A 21,159-nucleotide genomic window follows, 5' to 3' on the forward strand; every position below is an offset into this window, starting at 1 on the left:
CGCGGGAAGGTGGGGAGAAAGGCGGGAGCAGACTGTGCTCTCAGCTGCTCCTTGCCTGGAGACGCTGGGATGGCAGAGAACAGGCGAGTCTGGCAGAGGCCGAGAGCTCTGGCAATCTGTGCTTGTCTGATATACAGAGGCCCGGAACGGCTCCCGGCTTGCAGTGCTGAGCAAACAGATGGAAAATTCCACCTGTTTGCGCCGCTCCGGGGGGAGGACGGGCTGCTCGGTCCTAAGGGCAGAAATGTGATGCAGGGAAAGCCTCCAGCACAGGAGAGAGGAATGCTGGACTGAAACACTTTGCAACAGTGCTACAGAGCCTAGCTGCATTCTGCCAGGACTCTTGCTGGAAAGGGACGGGGGAGTGAAGCTGGCTGGGATGAAGCTGGGAGAGCAGAGCCTACGGCTCCAGCTAAAATGGGTCCTGGAGGAACAAGCTCATTTCTCCAACCTTCATGCCTTTTGTAGTCATCAAGCTGCAACGGCTTCTCCAGCCTCATCCAAGGGCAGGCCTGAGCTTTTCAGCCATTAGGCGGGTTCACCCCATCTGGGCTGAAACTCCAGAGAGAGCCAGGTTCAAGTCCTGGCTCCGACACAAGTTTCCTGGGTGACCTCAGGCCTATCGCTTCAACAAGAATCTCTGCCCCACAGTTCCCCAGATGTAAAATGGGAGCAAATGTGTCCTGTCTCTCACTGATGACGCTATAGACCGTGACAGAGGCATTTGGGTTTGAAAGTCACTGTGCTGGGCCCGTTATCACAACCTGCAGAGATCATAGGATCAGAAAACACTAGAGAGGTCATCAAATCCAGTTCCCTCTTCTCACTGCAGAACAAAGTACCATCTAGATCATCCCTTTTAGATATTTATCTAGACTGTTCTAAAACATCTCCACTGAGGGAGATTCTACAACCATCCTCGGCAATTTATTCCAGTGCATAGCCACCCTGACAGGTAGGAAATCTTTCCTAATGTCCAATTTAAACCTCCCTTGCTGCAGTGTAAGCCCATTGCTTCTTGCCCTGTCCTCAGAGGCCAAGGAAAATAATTCCTCTCTCTCCTTTTAGGTACTTGAAAGCTGCTGTCATGTCCCCCTCTCAGCCTTCTCTGTCCAAATGAAACAGACCCAGTTCTTTTAATCTTCTCTCCTAGGTCATATTTTCTAGACCTTTAATGATTTTAATTGCTCTTCTCTGGACCCTCTCCCCATTTCTCCACCTCTTTCCTAAAATGTGGGGCCCAGAATGGGACACAGCACTCCAGCTGAGGCCCAATTACGGCAGAGTAGAGTGGAAGGGTAACTTCTCACGTTGCATTTTAATTCGAGGATACAACATTTGACTTGCGTGTGCACCTGCCTGAATGCTGTTCAGGGAGGAGCAACACAGCATCTTCCATTCCCAGATCCCAAAGCAGTCAATAGCCTTCAGCGTACCGTTACTCACATGTCACTCGGAGCAGTCGACATCTGACGGCAACACTACACAACAGCTGAGGTCTGAAAGCAAACCCCACCGCTCCAGTCCAATGCTCACAGGGCCTCCTTTTCGTTGAACCATGTCCGGGTTGCTCTAAGAAGGGAGGAAAAGGAGCAGATCTGCAGAAAACAAGGAACAGGTCAGTCACCTGACACTGCACCGCCCAACATCTCCAGTCATCTCAACCAGGGGATTTAGCTTGGGTGCAGCATGGCTGTTATGCAGGATGCTGCGCTGGCATGAGGCAGTGCTGAAAAACACGAGAGAGGAGTATTTGACGTACACTGTTCTAATTGTTATCATTCCTGGGTGGAATACATTTTGTTACGTGCACCAAGGCACGCACGGATGTGCGCCACCGACAAAAACACACGTGGCCGGCTGTGGGCGCTCTGCTAATCAGCTGGGTGGCACCTGAATCTCTCCTGGGTGGCCGCCCAGAAGCTCAGCTTCCAGGGAATGCTGGCATCTGGTGTGCACGCTTCACTATTACCAACAACTAAGCAAGATTTTTTGAGGACTCTTCTGGGCTGACAAGAGAGGGGAATGGGTTGCCCGGACATTAACCAAGATAAGAAAGAGTCTCGTTGTTCCATTACCATTCCCACCTCAATGTCACGAGAGCCCCCATGTAGCGTATTTCGCCTCAGGCCTAACATCGTCTCAACACACAGTCAAAACCTGCACCTTCAAGGTGTGGTGCAAGGGATCACGTAAGCTACTGCTACGCTGGTCCTGAAAACCACTGCACGGCCAGCCTGTGGGGTGTGTCAAAATGCGTTTGGGAGGCAGCATGTAAACTCAGTCCCCATCTAGACAAAGAAATGCGATTTACCTGTCTGACCAGCTTCATTTCAGGCCGAGGACAAGGAAAGTACATTTTACACATAAGGTGAAAACACCTTCAAGCTAAACAAGTCAGGGAGAGAAATCTTTATCGATCACGTTCACAGGAAAAAAAATCTGCACCCCCAGAAAGCCTTCCTGGCTCTTGAGGCAGAGATAATGGACTTGAGTAATATGGGGTGGGGGAGACCTTTTCACTTACCTTGAATGAGGGGACTGAGGAAACCACCATCTCTGAGCCTGCTGTAAGTTGGATCTGCTAGTCTGAAGAGCCAAGGATGTTGGTAATTTAAGGGAAGGAAACTGCTAAGGCAAAGCTTGTAACTTGATAAAGGCGTGTTTTGTTCTGTCTGTAACCAGGCCTGCCTCTTGCTCTCTCTCAGTCATTTAAATCTCTGTTCTTTGTTAATTAAAAAAAAAAACAAAAACCTTCTTTCTTAGTTTTATTACAAAACTACTACACGTTGAACCTCTTTTGCCTAGTACCTTTGGGACCTGATCAGTGCTGGATGAGAGAATTTGCTGGGCCACAGGAGGTCAATATGGTCTATGACCAACACTTTTACTGATGACTGGGCTCTTAGAAGACATTTAAGGGTAAATTACAGCCAAATAACAGCCTGGAACATTGAGAGCCAGGGCTGGTGGCTGGAAACCAACGTTATGGGACGACAGGAAACTTGTCCACACCCATGGTAAGTGGTCATCGCGCTAACTAATATCATGCCAGATTCCGGATGTAGCTGGACGAGAGAGTTCTGGATCAGAGAGGTTCAACCTGTACTATTATACTGAAGTGATGGATGCATCCCCTGCTGGTGTGTGCCCCCCAACTTCTGAGAGAGTCCAACGATCTTTGGGGAATTTGGGAAGGTTCAGACAGGCAGTCTCGCCAGGCAAAGAACTAGCACGCGGCGTAGCAGCAGCCAAGTTCTCATTCTTGTTGAGGCTGGCGGGTGGGGGGGTGGTACCACAGCACCTCACAGTCCTGAGCATCCTATGCAAGATGTCTCACCCCCCCATTCTCCTTATTTCCTGCTTCTTGTCCAAGCCAGAATCTCACCTTTCAGTAGCAGGTCTCTGACTTTGCAACCATCTAGCGGTGACACTCAGGAACTGAAAGCAACTGGAACTTCTGCTAAGCTCAGTCTGGAGGGAGATCCAGAAAAGAGTTACCCACCTCTGTCAAATGGCAGTTCACACTGCAGGGAGTGAGTGTCCTGGACCCGTCCTACAATGGAGTCTGTATCTAAAGTTCCCGAGGAAGGCAAAAGAGAGGTCGAAGAGGGATGTAACTACAAGTAATGAGATGAAACGGAGCAAGGGGGAATTTGAGCTGGAAGATGGGAAGATATTTCCCCAAACGATCATCTATTTGACTGTAGTGTCCCAGGCTTAGTGTTAGAAATTGAAAGACAGTTAAGAAGAACCACCGAAGATGGGGTTCCTGCAGTATTCTACGTGCTCTCCATCGGCTTAAATGCAGAGCTCACCGCCGGGCCTCTTGTGAAAGAAACAGTTCCATGCTGAAGTGGGGTTGGGGGATTGCGGGGGGGGGGGGATCAGGTGACATCTAAGAAGTATTTTCCTTCTCTGGTTTCTGTGGTGAAAGCTACTCATTTGTGCCAAGTGCCAGAAGGAGCCAACTTCAAGAGCAACGCCATCACTGGCGACTGTAAACACTCACGTGAAGGGACTGGAACCAGCTTCCATCCAATGGACGACCTGGCTCAACGACTGGAAGAACACCTCTGCAGTTGCCCGTGTAACCAGAAAATACTTGGAAGTATTAAACATTCTTATATAGCTGCTGGACGAGAAGAACAGCAGGAGGGATCTGGAAACCCAGTCCTGCCGCCACCTCTGGTTCCCATTTGACGTAGGTCACAAATTGACACTCTTCTGGCTTTCACAGCCACCCAGGAGACTCCCAGGCTGATCTAAGATGACTTCACAGATCATCCAAGGATCTCCAAGCACTTGCCAAAGCTAAGCCATCCAACCTGCCATGAAAGGAGACGACGATACTCTGAAATCACCGAATTCTGCGGCACATGGACACTCAGTTCTGAAACGGGCCACAGAACGGTCTGTGCCCCAGTGACATGCCACTTGTAAAAGTCTGCTCAGAAAGAAGTCTGAGCAAAGCACTTTTAAAGTGACCCCCCGTCAGCCAAGAAATAAAACACCTTTTTGTTCATTAATGTATTGGGGTAACGTGTTATTTTTTGATGAATTGCAGTAGTTTAAAATATTGCTCAATTCGTCTTCAAATGCCTTATTCCAACACTGACTGGGCTTCACTGTGTCTCAATCCACAAACTCCATTGTCAGCAGCAGAGACCAAAACCAGACCCATCAGACCTGACAGGAGAGCGAGCCTGAGCTAAGAGGAACATCACACAGAGAGCTCTCCCAAAGAATTGGAGGGAAACATTTATACGTGACAGGCAGGGTCACCCTGAGGGGAGGCGGAGCCTGGGGCAACCCCTCCCATCATGTCACAGGCCCCGCCTCTTTCCCATCCTCACCCCCTTCCCCTCCCCAGAGCAAGGCTGCCTGGTGCATCACCAGCAGACTGATGACAGCCAGAGCAGCACCATGCCGTGCTAAGCTCCCGGCCCGCTGCTGTATCTCACTTCTCTCCAGCACAAGGAAGTGGAGTAGCAGGCTGCCAAACTTGCGCTGCCCATATGGTGAGTAGGCGGCGGCGACACCAGCTGCCTCCACCATGCCTAGTCCTCGGCCCCAGGTAGCCCCCCATCCCTTCTGCCCATAGGATTGTTGAGGCAGCCATTGCCTCCCAAAATTAGGGGCTAGGGCGCCTAATGTCATCCTATGGCCAGGACAGCACTGATGACAGGCTCTAGCCTTGAACTGGAACCAATAAGAGAACCCATTACAAAACGTAGGGAACATCACACAAAGCAGATGAAAAAAAGCTTGGAAGCTTTGTTCAAGGACCAGCCTCATTACTTGGAGATCTGTATGTAGTTGTTATTGCTTGGCGCTCACAACCATTTTAGCGCTGGGGGCTTTTTCCCCCCACAGCAGAGTTTCCCAAACTGTTCTCCGGAACACCGATGTTCCTCAAAATGTGAACAGGTGTTCCAGGGAAAAAAATTTGATGCTAGCAATATTCTTCCTTCTAAAATATTAAATATGGAATTGTGTGTGCATCAAAAATACTTCCAAATGTGACTAATTTTTATTTTCCAGTAGTTTTCACTAAAAATAACAAATTTATACAAACATAAAATTTAAAAATATTTTTCCATGCCTAATTTGTTTTGCATTTCTTTTTCATAAAATGTTTTTTAAGCTTTAAGGAAGGACAGTCCTTTTTTGAACAATATTGCCTTTTCTATTTTAGTACAAAAGAACAACATTAACCATCCTTTCGGTTGTTACATTGATGTTTTGGTTTAGCTTTATACTTAATTATAGAGTTGCTAACCGTCTTCCTATCAGAAGGACATCAGTTGTCCATTCAGATGAATTTCTCTTGTTATTTTTAAAATAAAAGACATCTAAAAAAACTCTTTTAAATCAACTTTTGAGCATTACATGTGACAATTTTTTGGTATAAAACCATCCCCTCCCGACCAGCAGGTATGCCTTGTTGGGAGTGAAACCCAAAACACGCGAACTTCTTCATGCCTCAAAATGGAGGGCAGTCACATGTCCCAGACAGAGCCCTTATTTTACATGGAATCCCAAAATGGAAGGGAGAGTCTTGCTGAGTCATTCAGATACAGCAGATTCTTCGCGCCTTTTCTGATTTACCTCACAGTCTCCTCAGGGGTTTCCCTGCAGGGGCTCGATGACAGAAATTTTCCCACCATAAGGACAACATGAGGTCAGCACCAAGCCTTCTGTGGGTGCTGCCCGTCCCAGTGGCAGGAGTGGCGCGGACTTCTATCAGCAAAGGACATCAAGACACCACGACTCCCAGCAATATCCATCGTTCGTCACCGCAGGACACACCCCGACTCGTAGCATCAATCAGCCATGACCAGCGTACCATCTACTCACCATGGAGGGATTGCCCCAGTGCTCCTCCCGACGGACTTAAAACTAGTCCAACAGTAGAAGGTCCTGGGCAACCATCTGGAACTTTGAAGAAGGGCAATAAAAGACACGTGGGTATTGGTTTGGGGCTGATTGTTATGATTAGGGTGTTTTATGCTATTTTATTGGCTTCCCTCTCTTTCACTTGGTCTGTTCACTGTAAATTATCACTTCTAAATAAAGTGTCTGTTGTTCGGTTTACTTAACTACTGTTTCCTCTCTCTTTATTGGTTGGGATAATGGTTGACCAGAGGATAGACGCTGGCATGCAGTGACACGGGCTAGAGGGCTGTTTTTGTTAGGGGTCCCATCGCAGCCTTCTCCAGTTCAGATTAAATTCCTCACCTAACAGCGTCCTGTCAATATACTCTAAGCCCGAGAGTGGTCCATGGCCAAATGAGTTTGGGAAATGCTGCCCCACAGTAACAGGTGCAGAGGAATAGTATGATTTGTGTGAAGTCAAAAACTAGGACCTGGAATCCAACCAGGATTAAATTCCTAGGCGTTTGTGTCACAAGACACCAAACTCATTTAAAGTTCTCCAACTAGTATTCGCTCAAACTGGAGGAAAAAAGGGTCAAGAGCCCAAATATTTCACAGGGCTTGGCATATAGTTAGAGGTGAGTGGGTGGTTGCGTGTGTATGTCTCTCTTTCTCTCTCAGAAGAGGCGTTTACTCATTAGCACTGGGAAGCCAACAGCAGGACTCCAGTTGTACTCCAGGCTTTACCCTGCTTCAAGTGTGGCTCATGGCACATTACCTCTGTTTGTATTCATTTAGACACCTTAAAAATGCAGATTAGACTCTTCTGGCTCACTGGGCTGCTCCAAGGCTTAATGCCTGCCATGTGCTTGGAGATCCTCTGATGAACGGTGTTACAGCGGTGCAAATTGCTCCCAGAGTTACTGAGAACAGACCATCACTTGATGATTACCTTTCTGCTCATTCCCACTGGAGCACCTGGCACTGGTCACTGTCAAAGTACAGGATATTGGGCCAGATGGACCAGTGTGGCCTTCTTAAGTCTCTGGTTCCTTATGTGCAGATCAGTAATGAGAAACTGAGCTTTGAGGTCATACACATGGCAGTCCCTAAAACCACTACACCTTCCATTTGTGATTAAAAGAGGCAGCTTGAATCAGAAGCCTGGAAGCGGCTGGATTAGTTCCCAGGTCAGGCAATGAAACAACACACGCCCGCAGGGTCATCATATGAAGAGGTAGAAGTTTATTGGAATATAAACATTCAGATAACATGTAAGATAGAAAAACCCAACAACAACATATACAGACACTTGTTGGAAGCAGACATCTGAGGTATTTATCCACTGCCTAGGCTATCACATTTCTTTTTAAATAGGTAACAAAACTAGTAGCAAGGCTGCTGCTATGCAGTTATAATGTCTTCTGGTCTGAATCCACTTGGAGATCCTACACAGCAGCCAAAGGGCTCTGTGACACATTCACATTTGCTCCAGGAGCTGACTGCTAACAGCTCCGCCAATGCAGTTTCAGAGGGTTGTTTCTGAGCTGGACTCCGTCCTTTCAAACTCCATGCATTACCAGGACATGCTGGTATTGAACATAATAGGACAGGAGGCGACCCTCTGTGCGGCCCTGGCTTGGAAGCCACGCAGCACTTCTGCACCTGCTTCGTTCAGAAAACGGAGTGCCTGGCTGCTGCCGATCCGGCTGGGCTCAGCTGGCCGCACGTCGCCAAACCCGGGTTGTTTGGGAGTTTCAAGGTGATTAGACACACTGCAAAAATGCAACACTTCACACAGGTACAGTCCTCCCTGCCATATCAAAACCCCTGAGTGCCATACAATCGTCAACATTCTGAGTTAAACGGATTGGAGCTGAGGAGGCACAGCCCCACCTCCCAGCCCTCCACCCTGTATCTGCTGCTGGTTTCTATATCCCTGTCCCTGGAACCTGGCAGCTCAGCAGGAATATCAGGATCTAAGCAAAACGTGCATTGAGCCAAGTGCGAGTATCAAGCTCAGGCTAGGGAAAGGGTTAATTTTCACAGTCTGAGTGGCTGATCCTTGTAGCCGGCTAATGAAAGAGAACAGTTTATTCTTGCAGCTTATTTTACTGAGGTATCTGGTTCACATCCCAACTTTATTCTTTCCCTGAATTTGATAAAAACCAAACTGTTAGTCCCTGCCTATTTCCAGACTAGCTGTGTAAAGCTTATAAACATTAATACTCTAGTAGTGTCAAAGCGTTTATCAGTTCCGTGATTCGAGCGGCTTTCTGTGCAAGAAAACACAACGGTAGCATGTGATACACGAGCAAAACGCCCATTATTAACCACAGCTCCCCAGGGCAAGAGAAGAAAGAATACCAAATAGCGGGAAGCCCCAGCTCTATGCTTGGAAAATAAGCCCCAACTTCACCCCTACAAAAGAGAGACAGAACAATTAATTATAAAGATCCCCTGACTGTACACCATCTCAGGGCCTGAGACATGGAAATGCCCTGGAGGGCAGCAAGATTCACAATGCATCAGGGCCAGAGTCTTGTCCCCGCAAACGCAGAGGTACGTACGGTTTCCACTGAAGGCAATGTAAAAGAGGACGCCCCATGGCAAAACCTGCCTTGGGATGGGTGCATTATAAATAATTTCACTGTTGGTTAAAAAGGCGTCACAGTGTCTGCTAATGAGACCAGCTAAGCCATGTAATATAAATTAACACACACAGGCAGGGGAGCGTCGTACAGCTGGGTTGTCCATACTGTGAGCCTCCTGAGGCCTATAACGCCATCACTCTCAGTGGAGCGTCAAGCTGAGGAGAAGAGCTCGCCCACTGCAGGATTTTATTGCTGATGAACAGTTGATTCCAACTCTGAGCAGGCGGGAGGGGTGTCCTCAGTTTTAAATTAAAATTGTTCACAGCACGTGTGTTAAACTTGTACATGAAAAATCAGATCCAGCCCTTGGGCTTCTAACAAGTGTCCAGCCTGGCCCCCCCCATTTGGCATCTGGTGGGAATGGATGATGTCACAAAGAAGTAGAGCATTCTGGGAGCCAGGGGACAGGCCAGTGCCTGCAGCTGCAGTATGTCACACAGTAGATGTAAAATAAGAGTATCACAGGACTATTTCAGCAGGAAAGACATTACCACATTACCAGCCAGTTCAAACACTCTCCTGCAAGGAGACGCCTGAAACGATTGGTGCGATGGGGTTATTTGTTAGCCCACAGCAGCCAGGAAAATGCTCTTTTAAACCAGTACAGTAGAGACTCACAATTTGCAAACTTAATGTTCACAAATTCAATTATTCATGAGCAGCCGTTTCCCCAGGGCTCTGGGCACCCCCTGTATTCACAAAAAATCAACATTGGCGAGGGTTCTAAACGTGGAACCCTCACGAATGTCGAGATCCGACTGTAGTTATTTCCAGTTCTTTATAATGGGCCTGATCCAAAGTTTAATAAAGTCAGTGGGAAAAACTTCCTGTTGGCTCCAGTGGGCTTTGGCTCAGGCCCCCACACTCTTAGGTTATGTGAAGTTAGAAGGTGTTTTGCTCACACCTCGGAGCCTGATCCGGCAGTCTGATCCTGGACTGGCTCCCACAGTGGCACCCTATAACTTCAGGACAGAGAACCTCGGATCAGTTCATAAGCTCTTACTTAAAAGCACTTTAGGACTAAGGGTAGGAGACTAAGACACTGATAAATGTGCGATGGCTCAATGTCTAGCCATGTAAGCAAACAGACTTGAGCTTAGTTACCCTAGTACGATAGTCCTGCAACCCCCTTAAAGCACAGCTGGCTCTTGCCTCTAGGGTTGGGTGTTCTAACAATGTCACTAAGCTGTTCAGTAGTCCTTGGGCTGAATTTTCATTCAAGCTAGTTTTACAACTAGAATTGGCATCAATGCACTTTACTGCCGATTAACACCCACTTGATTGAGGAGAATCGGGTCCCTTGCATTTAGAGAGCTGTAATATCAATTTGATAAAATGGCTCTGTCCCGTCTGCACAGGCAAGAGCCAACTGAGTGGTAACGTGACCGCATGACGGGTAGGCCATCCCCCAACACCCACTGCTTTGATGTGTAGCGCAGAGAAGCCCTTAAGACTCTGCAGACACTGGCCAAAAGAACTGGGCTAACGGTGACCATCTGATGCGTGGCTGTTGCTAACCTGACAGCTATGACTGAAAACTGACTGCTGAGACGGCTCGGTCTGTACAGGATTCTCTGGAAAATAGCTGCTCAAAGACACTGTGCTGGAACCCTGCCAGCAATAACCTTTCATGACCCCGGCGGGAGGTAGCACATCTCTGCTACAAGGACAGACAGATCTGAAAGGGCACTGCAGGCTGAGTGTTTCAGTGGGTAATGCTACAACTAGCTAATTTCTAGCTTCCATCTTACCTGTGAAGAGAGTTACCATGTGGTTTAGACTTACGTTACCAAATTGTATTTCAACCCCTAAATATGGGGATGGTTGCAGAGTTTGGTAACATAAATAAAAGCGGAACCAACACTTCCCAGAGTTTAGGCCCCGTCTGCTCCACGGAAAGCTACCACACTTAGTCCAGGGGTAATTCTGCATTTGCTGCATCTGGAGCCATCGTAAAATTGCGCCATACCTCCAGGGCTGTGCAACGCACCAGTTGGTTGCAGTAAGGCAGCGCACAATATGGTTTGAGCTCATCGCATAACCAGGACTCAGCTGTGTTTTTTTTTTTCCTGTGGGGCTGAATCAGACCGGTAAAATTCCAAGCTGCAGCACAATTCGGGTGTTTGGTCCTGCTCATGCTACCCAAGTGATGTGTACTTAACATATCAGGAACTGCCGTGCTGCGAGAGGTCTAGCAAAATCTGTAGTGTAGACAGGATGATTACCTTCAAAGCAGCTCTAATAAAACTTGCTAAAGAGAAGCCTAGTACTAGATCACAGAGCTCCATGACACACACTGGGACCACTTGTTCCTCTTGGGGACCCCTCACTGGTCACACTGAGGGGAAGCCCTGAAACTCAAGCCAGACTGAGAAATAAACCTGCCCTCTTCCTCCTTTTCTACCTGCATCTGTCCTCCTCTATCGTCCCATCCTTCATGCCCAGCTCCTGGATCAATGCTGTTGGAACTGTTTCCAGGCTATGCTAAGGACAGGGCAGCCACCTGCTCCTTCACTCAGTTTTGTTCTCTTTGGTGCTACAATAAAAAATAAAAATTAAAAACAAAGTCAGCAAAACACATATAAAAACAAGCGATAAGATATGCAAATACTTCCTGAAGAGGTAACACAATAACAAGTCCATATCTGAGGTATTTTATCTTCTCAACAGAACCTGACTCAGGCCTGCACGAGAGAAGAGACATCGCCAGGGCAGGGAGGAACCAGTCTTGTGTGATGCAGGAAGGGAGAGCACACCTTGGGCGTGGGGAAAACACCAGCACGGGTCTGGGTCTATGCAAGGAAGCTAAGGAACTAGCTTGGCTGACACATGAGGAACAATGGCCTAAAGCAGCCTTTGCTTCCCAAGTCAGAAAGTGGGGGGATTTTCTTCACCCTCGCCTCAACCTGGGGCCTGTGTCCTCATTCAACTGGGATCCACCCACAGGGAGTGGTCCCAGCTCCAGCTCTCCTCTCCCTTTTGCCCAGGAGAGCTTCAGGAGACACTGGTAGAAGCCCAGCTGAGACGTGTATATTACACAAACAGACACACACACAAAGAGCTCAGCAGACTGGGTCTCGTTTGGGTGACAGCGGCCCATAGCCTGAGGAGCCTGTGTAGGGACAGGATGGAGAGGCTGATGAAACACACAGGAGACCAAGCACTGTGGGAAATCTCCATTTGGTGCACAGGGTTGGATCTAGGAGCAAAGTGATGACATCAAGCATAAGAAAAATCAGGACGAAGGCTGCAGTGGTGAATGTGTTTAGCCAGCCCAGTGCTACCCTAGTGGAAGCAGGGCAAGGACCATTGCTTGCGGCATTTATAGCTACACTGGGCAAAGTCCTGGTTAAAAAACCAGTAGGCTCCAGGCTGGCTTGGCCATGGGAGATGTCTAGTGGACTAAGAGGCCTTCCCCAGTGCCATGGATCAGACATAGAAGTGGGGGAGTCCTCCGTTTGCTGCCAGGACCCTCGAGAGGTAGATGCCAAAGGGGTGTGGGTGCGGATGGAAGTCATGCAAGTCTCCTGTGAATCCACCAATGGGACCACTGGCCCATTAGCCCAGCCTAACTCTCAGGAAGCAGCATCAGGAGGCTGAATGGGCAACCAGATGAGGCCCGCCTGCTGTCAACTGCATGACGCTGCAGCAACCACAAGAGGGACCGTAGGGGGCAAAGAGACCCAAGTCCCTCTGGGTGTAGGATTGTCAATACACTGCGTTATAGTAGGGAAGTCTGCACAGCAGCTGTTGCTTGGAGAACAGGAACCCTTCCCCAACCCCAATTCATACCTCCCCATGCCACCCGCCTGCCATGATGATGTCTCCATCCTCTGCAAACCCACAGCCCCTAGAGACAATCCCTGATTGAAAAATGCTGCACGGCCCCTTCCCCTCACCCCCACCCCCACCCCCCCGTAGGACCACAGTCACACCTGAAAAAAACAACAAAAAAGGCAGGACAAACAGGCTACGCGAACTCATCAGCACAGAAGGTTTCATCCTCTGGCCATCGACCCAACTGCAAAGCTGGTTCCTTGAGATGAGGTAATCCGTGCGACTCCTGCCTGGCTTGCTCCCTGCCTTTAACGGAGAGGGCAGAGCTGCCTGAGGGCAATGAGAGAGAGAGAGCCTGCTCCCTCGTCCGTCAGAGAGACCAGCTGGTCGAGGGCTCTGCGCTGGGGGTGCCCCTGGACGAGGTAGGGCTGGCAGAGCAGTGGGAGCTGCTGCTGCTGCTGCTGCTGCAGGTGCTTTGGGTGCTGGATCCTGCAATTAGATGGACCACAGGCTTCTGGGCAAACAGTACTCCTGCAGGACAGAGATGGGTTGGGAAAGGGGTTACTGGGACGCCAGAACACCACAGTGCTTCAGGAGAAGGCCAGCCGACCAGCCCAGGCCTATGTACCCAGCAGGAGAAGACTGCCAAGCCCCAAGACTTCAGACCAGCACTCAGGGAATTCTCCCTGGCAGCACGACGCTTTGCTTTGAAAACCCTCACCAGCGCCAGTGTTGTTTTCAATGCTCTTCACTCCGCTTGAGCTCAGCTCCACTGCGAGTGCAGCTGTCTGCACCCAGCTAGGGAAATGCTAAACGCGGCTTCAGAGGGAGCCAGCAGCCAGCCGAGCAGGGCTGGGGATGGACAAAGGAACTGACGCGCCTCAGCTGGGGGGCAAAGAGCAGCGTGTCTTGTTAAAGCTGCTCCTCGGCACGAGGGGGATACGACCCAAGTACCTTTCACCCTAGGCTGCTGGTACCTCCTATGAGGGATGTAAAATCCCGTTTACTGCGTTAACTGGTAACTGGTTAACTGATTAAACGGGGTCGGGGAGCTGGGGGGGTCTGGGCCGCCCCTGCCGTGGACAAGGCCTGCTCCGGCCTGGCGGGAATGCCCCTGCCCACAGCACTCCTGGGACTGCCACAGACAAGGCTGCTGCAGTGGGCTGGGAGAGCCCCCTCAGTAGCACTCTCGGGATCGCTGTGGACCAAGCCAGCTAATCTGGCTGGAGGGCCCCTGCCCGCAGCTCTCCCAGGGCCGCCACCAACCAGGGCTGCTTCGGCCTGGCTGGAGCGCTCCTACCAACACCACTCCTGGGACCACTGAAGATGCAGGGCTGCTGCAGGTGGCCGGGACAGCCCACACCCTTGGCAGTGCTGGGGCCACTGTGGACCAGGCCTGCTCTGGGGTGGCTGGAGCACCCTGCTTGCAACTCACCCAGGGCTGGAGCAGACTAGGGCTGCTCCAGCCTGGCTGGAGTGCCAGCCAGCCAGCCCACTGGGGGCAAACCTGTTCCGGCTGCGCTAGAGCGCCCCCACGCACAGCAGCCCTGCGGGGCCGGAACAGCCCCTTGCCTGTGGCAAGCAGAATGCTATTCCAGCCCATGTAAGATGAGTTTACTGGTTAACCTGTAACATTCCCATCTAAACTGATCTATGCTCAGGATGAAGGTAGGGAGGGATCTCTCCCCAGATAGTTCTCTCTTCCCTGTTACAGTGAAATGCTGCTTGTTTAGAAGCCCCGCATTCAAACTACGTCGCTCTAGGGGCGTGTCTACGCTGCAGCGGGGAGAGGTGACGGCAGCGGGGGTAGACACAGCTGAGCTCGCTTTGTTCTAGCCAGCTCCAACAGCAGGATAGTGAAAGCAGGGCAGCCTGAGCACAGGCTCACCTCCTTCCAGCCCCAAGTTTGTGCACTTGGCTGTCACGGCTTTGCTGCCGTCATTACTCCAGTCTGCTTTGACTTCACCAGACCAAAGCAAGGCAGAGGAAGGGGACATCTTGTCAGCGCAGAACTGCGGGAAAGCAGCTACTGGCTCAACTAAGGGGTCTCACAAAGTGACAGGAGTTTGGGGGTTTTATGTTTGGCAAATATATCTGCTTTAAGAGGCACCTGTGTTGAGCTCAGAGCTGCTTTCCCCCTCTGCACCACCCGCCTGGCGTTCCACCCCCTGCGGGGCAGCTGCTGCTTTCTCACCAGCATAGATTGTGCCGTTAATCTCCACAGACATGTTAATGCTCCCAATGCCGCTGGGGGACAAATTCAGTGCTGCTGCCGCCGCCGTCGCATCTGGTTTATCGTCTGCTGCGGAAAGACCAGCTGAGAGTTAGGGTGTGATCGCGCCCTCCCCTCCTGCTAGCTCCCCACTGCACTGTGCAGGGACAGTCTAGTGCTCAGAGGGTGCTTGGGTCATCCCTCCAACCTCCACTCCACCAGCTCCATTGCTCGGACTCAGGAACCGGTGACCTGGCTTGCGGGGGGAGGAGGATTTAATGTTTCAAAATACACGGTTCCCGTCTGCAGGCTGTGACACACAGGTGCTGGTTTCCTTTCCCCGGGGATGCTCGACCTTACCTCTGCCGCAGCCCCGCCCTCACTCAACCCTTCCAATCGAGGCCCCTCCCCTGCCCTTCCAACCCCATTCTGCTGCCTCCCCTGAGCGCGCCTGCTGAGCAGCTCGTCACAGCAGGTAGGAGGCGCTAGGAGGGAGGGGAAGGAGCTGATCAACAGGGCTGCCAGTAGGCAGGAGGCGCCGGGGAGCGTGCGGGAGAAGCTGACTGCCAGGGCACCCACAACACAGAGAGAGTGGGTGCTCCAGCCCTGCTGCTCCCACAGGCAGCTGAACGGTTCACACCTGGCTTCTGTCAACGGAAGGGATTCAGGGTGGAAAGCCAAGCAGAAGGCAGGCCAGTGCTGTGCCAGATTCCCCGGTCCGGCTCTGCCAGGACCTCCGCTCACTCCCGGAGCAGCACGCCCCACGATGCCGAAGCGAGAAGAGGGCTCTTGAGTTTGACGTGTGACGGCGCAGAACTTGCTGTGCCTGTGCCCACGGTCAGCGTCGCCCCCTGCTCCTTTGCAAGGGAACGGCCAGAGACCCACCGAATATCTGATCCACAGGTAGTGTGCGATTGTATTCAGCTTCCTGCTGAAGCCTGCACCGCCCTCTGCTCTAGCCTGAGTCTGATCGTCTAACCCTGCGGTTTTAGAGCCCCCCAGCCCCAGCCTGGGTCAGCTGCCACAGCCCAGATGCGGGTGTGTGCAGGTGAACTGCTGCAGTGCAGACTTCCCCTCCCGCCCGCCTCTTAGCAAAAGTTAGGCTGCAATACTGCTGCCTGCCATCGGAGGGAGCGAGATCTCCTGAAATCCCAGTGCCAGGAAGGGAAACCCGGTTCCCTGAGTCCCAATCCAGTGAGCTATCTATGAGGCCACACTGTCGCCATCAGTGTGTTTTTAGGTTTAGGGGCAGAAGCAGCAGGAGGCGAGATAAGGGAAGGACAGTAACAAGCGGAGACGATTGGGCAGGATGGGTAGGAATGGCGCCCCGGCCTCTGTTTGTCAGAGGCTGGGAATGGATGAGGGATCACCCTGGTGTGTTCTGATCTGCTCACTCCTGCTAGGGCACCTGGCATTGGCCTCCATCAGCAGACAGGACACCGGGCTAGTTAGACTGCTGCTCTGATCCAGTGTGGCTGTTCTTATGTTCTCATTTAAGGCATGCCACAAAGCTTGCATTTCCTCTCACCCGCTATTCCTCTCGAAGGAAGTTTAAGTGTAAAATTTAAGTAGCTCCACAGTCTTAGGGAAGCAGAATCTTGGACCACCTGACACCTGGGGCAACGCTTCCATCAGTTAAAGTAAGACCAAGATTTGCCCCTAGGCCACATCCTTCTCTCAACCAACGGCTTCCAGAACAACGCTTTCCCTTCCCCCACGCAAGGTCGACCCTTCCTGGCCTCATGTCTGCCTCAGAAGGTGCAATTAGATGGGCCTTGAGCTCTTTAATTTAAATGGATTGAAACGTTGGAAGCAGAGAAAACAGCTGTTCGACTGACATCTTCTAAGACACTTCTGGCTGTCTAACTGCAGCCCCTGGGGCAGAGAGATGGAAGTGCTGAGCTTTGGCTGTCACATTACAATTACACTCATTCTGACAAGTGATTTTTAAGGGTAAAATTGGCATTCACCATTATTTTCAGTGGCAGCGTCCCCGGGTTGTATTTAATCTCAGTCCTCTGAGCCTGCAGGTGCGTGGGGCTGGGATTTGGGGCACTTTCCTCCCCCACTTTCCTTGAAGGCTGGGAGCAGGGCAGTGGCACGCTGGTCTACACTAAGGAGAAGTGTCCCTTCACTTTGAAAGCACAGTTTCAGGCAACACCGTCTCTAGCTCCATCCGCCTCTGAGATGTCACATGACCCTTTTATAAACCCCTGATGCAGCCCAGTAGGGCCCTCAGGCAAACCAGCGCAGATCTCTATCCAGCTTTCTTCCCATCTATGACCTGGGCTTCCCATGCACTGCATACCCATGACATACTAGCTGCCTTCTGCAATTTATACATGACAAGCTGCTAGTGAGAGGGATGGTAGGAGGTGGTGTGGAACCAGCATCTCCAAGCTGGGAGCAGGTAAGGGACGTTAGGAGATTCATGCCCTGCTGCAGCACACGAGCAGTAGAGTCAGACAAGCCAAGCCTGCGGGCTCTGCCTGGTGCGGGCAAAGCGCTCCGTGCAGAATCACAACCAACTGAAAGATGGGGGGCGGTGTCAGCAGGGACACTTTTCTGAAGCATGGAGAGCCACAGGGAGCCCCTTCCCCTTCCCCTTCCCCTTGGTGCTGCGCCAGGTAAGCACCTTCATCCCCCCCATCTCCTGCCCCTCCCATCCTGACCCTGCACCCCCACCCTTCCAGACCCCACATCCTCAAACCCCTCCTCTACCTTCCAGATCCCCCACCCTTCTCCTGCACCCCCCTTCCAGATCCCACCCACCCACCACCTGCTCCTGCACTCTCCTTCTCACCAGAACCTCCACCCTTAATCCTGAACCCCACCTCCTGCCCAGGCACATCCGCGCCCCAGCCTCCTCCTGTGCACTAAATTCCTCGTTCTTGGCCCCACCTGAGAGCCCAGGAAAGCCCCACAATATCTACTAGCCCTGCTCCCCCAGGCTCCTTTCTGGGGTGTCGCTTGAGGATAGTGAGGTGGTGAACATCTCTTATTTCTCCTTTCCAGTTGGGAGCCACAGTGGGGAAGGGGCTGTTTTGTTTTTGCTTCACGCCTGCCTAAGGCCCCATATCTGATTTTTCTGCGGTTCAGCAGCCCCCACAGCCCGGCCCAGGCCAAGGAACCCAGGAGAACACTGGCTGGTCGCCACACCCAAATGAGTGAGATAGGCTGCGTACGTGCAAGAGTACCACTGCCTAAAGTCCTGCACTGGAGTGAAGACTCCATAACCAAGCCGTGAAGACAGGCTTCCCCGCTTCGGGGTGCTCCCGCCAGCCTCCCCCCCATTTAGCACGGACCCCTCCTCACCCCTGCCATTGATTTTGATCTTCATGGGGATCTGCCGCGCCATGTTGAACAGATTGCGCTGAAACGCCTGCTGGACAAGCCGCTGCTCCTCCTCCGTCATCCGCGAGAGCTTCTTCTCCGGCGGCTCGCCAGCCTCCAGCCTCTCCCTCAGCTGCTCCAGTGTGGCCGTCCTGGCTGCTGCAGTTGCCTGCTGGTTAGCCAAGGTCACTGGCATGGCAATGCGATTTGGCATGGACACAGTCAGAGGGATGCCATCGCCTGGAAAAACGGACACTCATTCAAGCTCCTCACAGCGTAAGCAGTCAAAGCCTCAAGTGGGAACGGGACAGCTATGTTGCTCTGAGGGACCAAACTCAGCTGATCCACTACATGGCAGCCTGGTGGCTTGTTCCCACTATATGGAGCCATTTCTATATACATGAGCTCACACCTCCAGGGCTCGGAAATCCCCTCCACAACTCCCAAATGGAACTGCTACTCCTTTCTGGCTCTCTTTTCTGGAGCCATCTCCGCTCCATTTGGTATGGGTTGCCCAGCCTAGACCCTCAAAGGAATTTATGCTCCTAATAGCCACTGAAATCAATGAATGTCAGGACCCTCACTCCTTTGAGGATCGGGGCTGATCGGACACTCCTTAGAAGACTGGTGCTAAAATGAGCGGATGAGACACACTTTCCCCTTTTTATTTTCCTCTAAAATTTACCAACATGTTTCCAATACTCCCCCACGCCTGCGTGGCTGCTTATTTTCACAACCTGTTACAGTAACATTGCAGCTTTCTAGTAGGACTTGGCACTTCTATCACAGTTTTCACCTTCACACAACAAAGATTAGCTAATTAAACTCCACCATGCTGCTGGGAATTACGCATTGTTTTACAAATGGAGAAACAGAGATGCAGACAAGAGAAGTGACTTGCCTATGACAGGAGAGGAAGCCAGAGTCAGAGATGGGCCTAGAGCCCCTGGTTGATCCTAGGTCTGTTCACATTCCTCAACCCTTTCCTCTCTGCAGTCTTGGGTGATTAGTCAGTATTAATGACAATTTTGTCACTACTGCACTGACCTAGCACATACTCAAACCGCTTAACCTGGAGCTTGAGGGCTCTGCATCTCCGAAACTTCCAAGATCTCTCCCTGAGCCACAAGTTTCTCTGACCCTCTTTTGGCCAGATATTGAAACTGAATTTCACCCACCGCCCATTCGCTCAACAGACACCCTCTGTCATGCACAGAGGTAAACAGCAGACCTTTCCTGAGAGCTGCCGCTGGAGAGAGACGGGAGTTACCAGTTCCACTCCCCGGGGCAAGGCCAATGATTGGGAAACGGATCTTTGGAGGAGACAGGAGGGAAGGAGGTCCTGTGGCATTGGGCGAGTAACTGAACAAGGAGGAGCTGTAGCTGGGCCGTCTGCCTTCTCGCCTGTTGCCGTCAATCGCAGCCTGCAGCTCGGCAGGAGAGCTCAGGGACTTCTTCTCACATTCGTAGGCATATAAGTACTTCATATACCTGGGAGAAACACAGGGAGAAGGGAGCTCAAAGTTAAACGTACTCAGCAACATCTGAGAAAAGGGAATTAGACTTTTCATGGCACTACGCATTGCTCAGGAGTTAGGAGAGCATGTAGGACTGGGCCCTTTAAAGACCTAACTCTGCCAGTGAGTATTCATTATCCATTTGGATTCTTATGCTTGCTCTGCAGGCTGCTAGTTAGCATATCAGGTGTCATTTTCAGACGGATGACTTCCAGGGAGTTTGATAGCCCAGCCTTTGCAGAGGATAACACCTTCCTGTATGATGCTGTATCTCCAAATCTAAGGAAGCAGAAAGTAAGTGTCGGATCTAGCAGGGTCTTTAAGAAGGTGTGCGGGGTCACAGAATTAAAAACCATAATTTGAAGGCTTATGTAGAGGGGGAAGAGATACAGGATCAACCCCAACTTTCAAACTGCTTGACTAGAGCAATAAGCTGTACAACTATAGCATCCTCTCGGGTTTGTGCCCTGTCGCTTGGAATTTCTTAGGTGTTTTTTTGTTTTGTTTTGTTTTTTGGGGTGAGGGTTGTTTTAAGTAAACAGCACAGAAAAATAAGAGAGAGCAGGCACCGGACCAAGCCCGCAAAGCTCTTCTGACTGGAAGAAAACTGATGTAACGCATGTGAATTCCCTTCTCTGAACTTATGTAAGCAGATCCCTGGTGCACCCTTGTCCCAAGCAACTGAGGAAGGAAACAGTTTCCTGACTGTCTTCGTGAGAGTCACAGGAGACGCTCTCCTTTCCCTGAGCCCAAAGAACGGCCAAGCTCCCAAAGTGCATCACAGTATGTTACTCAGCTTGGCACCTCAAAGTGTGTGCGTTACAGGTCCCTAGCCATTTTGCACCTTCACGGTTCAGACGGACAGGGGCCAAAGTTCCCACACAGCCCTTGCCAGAATCCAATGCCTTATGGTATCACCCTGGGACTCTAGTCACAGACCTACTTACAGATTCAAGGGGTGACTTGACTACAGTCTCTAACTACCTACATGGGGAACACACATTTAACAACAGACTCTTCAGTTTAGCGGAAAAAGGGAGAACACACAAAAAAGTGGCTTGAAGATGTAGCTGTCCAACTTCAGGCCAAGAATAAGATGTACACCTTTAGCAGTGAGAGTAACTGACCACTGGGACACACTGCTAAAGGATGGAGTGGGTTCCCCACCGCTGACAATTTCTAAATCATGATCTAAATCGGTGTTTCTCAAACTATGTTCCACAGGACACTGGTGCCCCATAAACAACCCACAGGTGTGCCATAAGCATCTGACATATTTTAAAATCTT

The 21,159-nt window shown here is 50.9% G+C and overlaps 2 protein-coding genes across 3 annotated transcripts in view; both read right to left on the reverse strand.

Moving 5' to 3' along the window:
* The window catches only part of LOC142019684 (synaptotagmin-5-like), a 29,215-nt gene extending 27,663 nt beyond the window's left edge, over positions 1-1,552 (reverse strand). The window contains exon 1 of the mRNA XM_075006859.1: positions 1,447-1,552. The gene's annotated coding sequence lies outside the window, so the exon portion shown is untranslated. The remainder of the gene's footprint in view (positions 1-1,446) is intronic.
* A 6,059-nt stretch (positions 1,553-7,611) lies between these two features.
* The window catches only part of ARID3B (AT-rich interaction domain 3B), a 57,566-nt gene continuing 44,018 nt past the window's right edge, over positions 7,612-21,159 (reverse strand). Inside the window, exons 6-10 of one of the 2 annotated variants that reach the window (XM_075007037.1) lie at positions 19,586-19,845; positions 18,337-18,594; positions 15,004-15,108; positions 12,968-13,340; positions 7,612-11,568 (exon numbers count right to left, since the gene is read on the reverse strand). In XM_075007037.1, coding sequence (XP_074863138.1) covers positions 13,180-13,340; positions 15,004-15,108; positions 18,337-18,594; positions 19,586-19,845 — 784 coding nt within the window. In that variant the 3' untranslated portion in view covers positions 7,612-11,568; positions 12,968-13,179. Of the gene's footprint in view, positions 11,569-12,967; positions 13,341-15,003; positions 15,112-18,336; positions 18,595-19,585; positions 19,846-21,159 lie in introns of both variants that reach the window. The other variant, XM_075007036.1, reaches the window with a different exon arrangement.

This window comes from Carettochelys insculpta, chromosome 12, assembly GCF_033958435.1.
Source record: "Carettochelys insculpta isolate YL-2023 chromosome 12, ASM3395843v1, whole genome shotgun sequence".
NCBI classification, from domain to species: Eukaryota; Metazoa; Chordata; order Testudines; family Carettochelyidae; genus Carettochelys; species Carettochelys insculpta.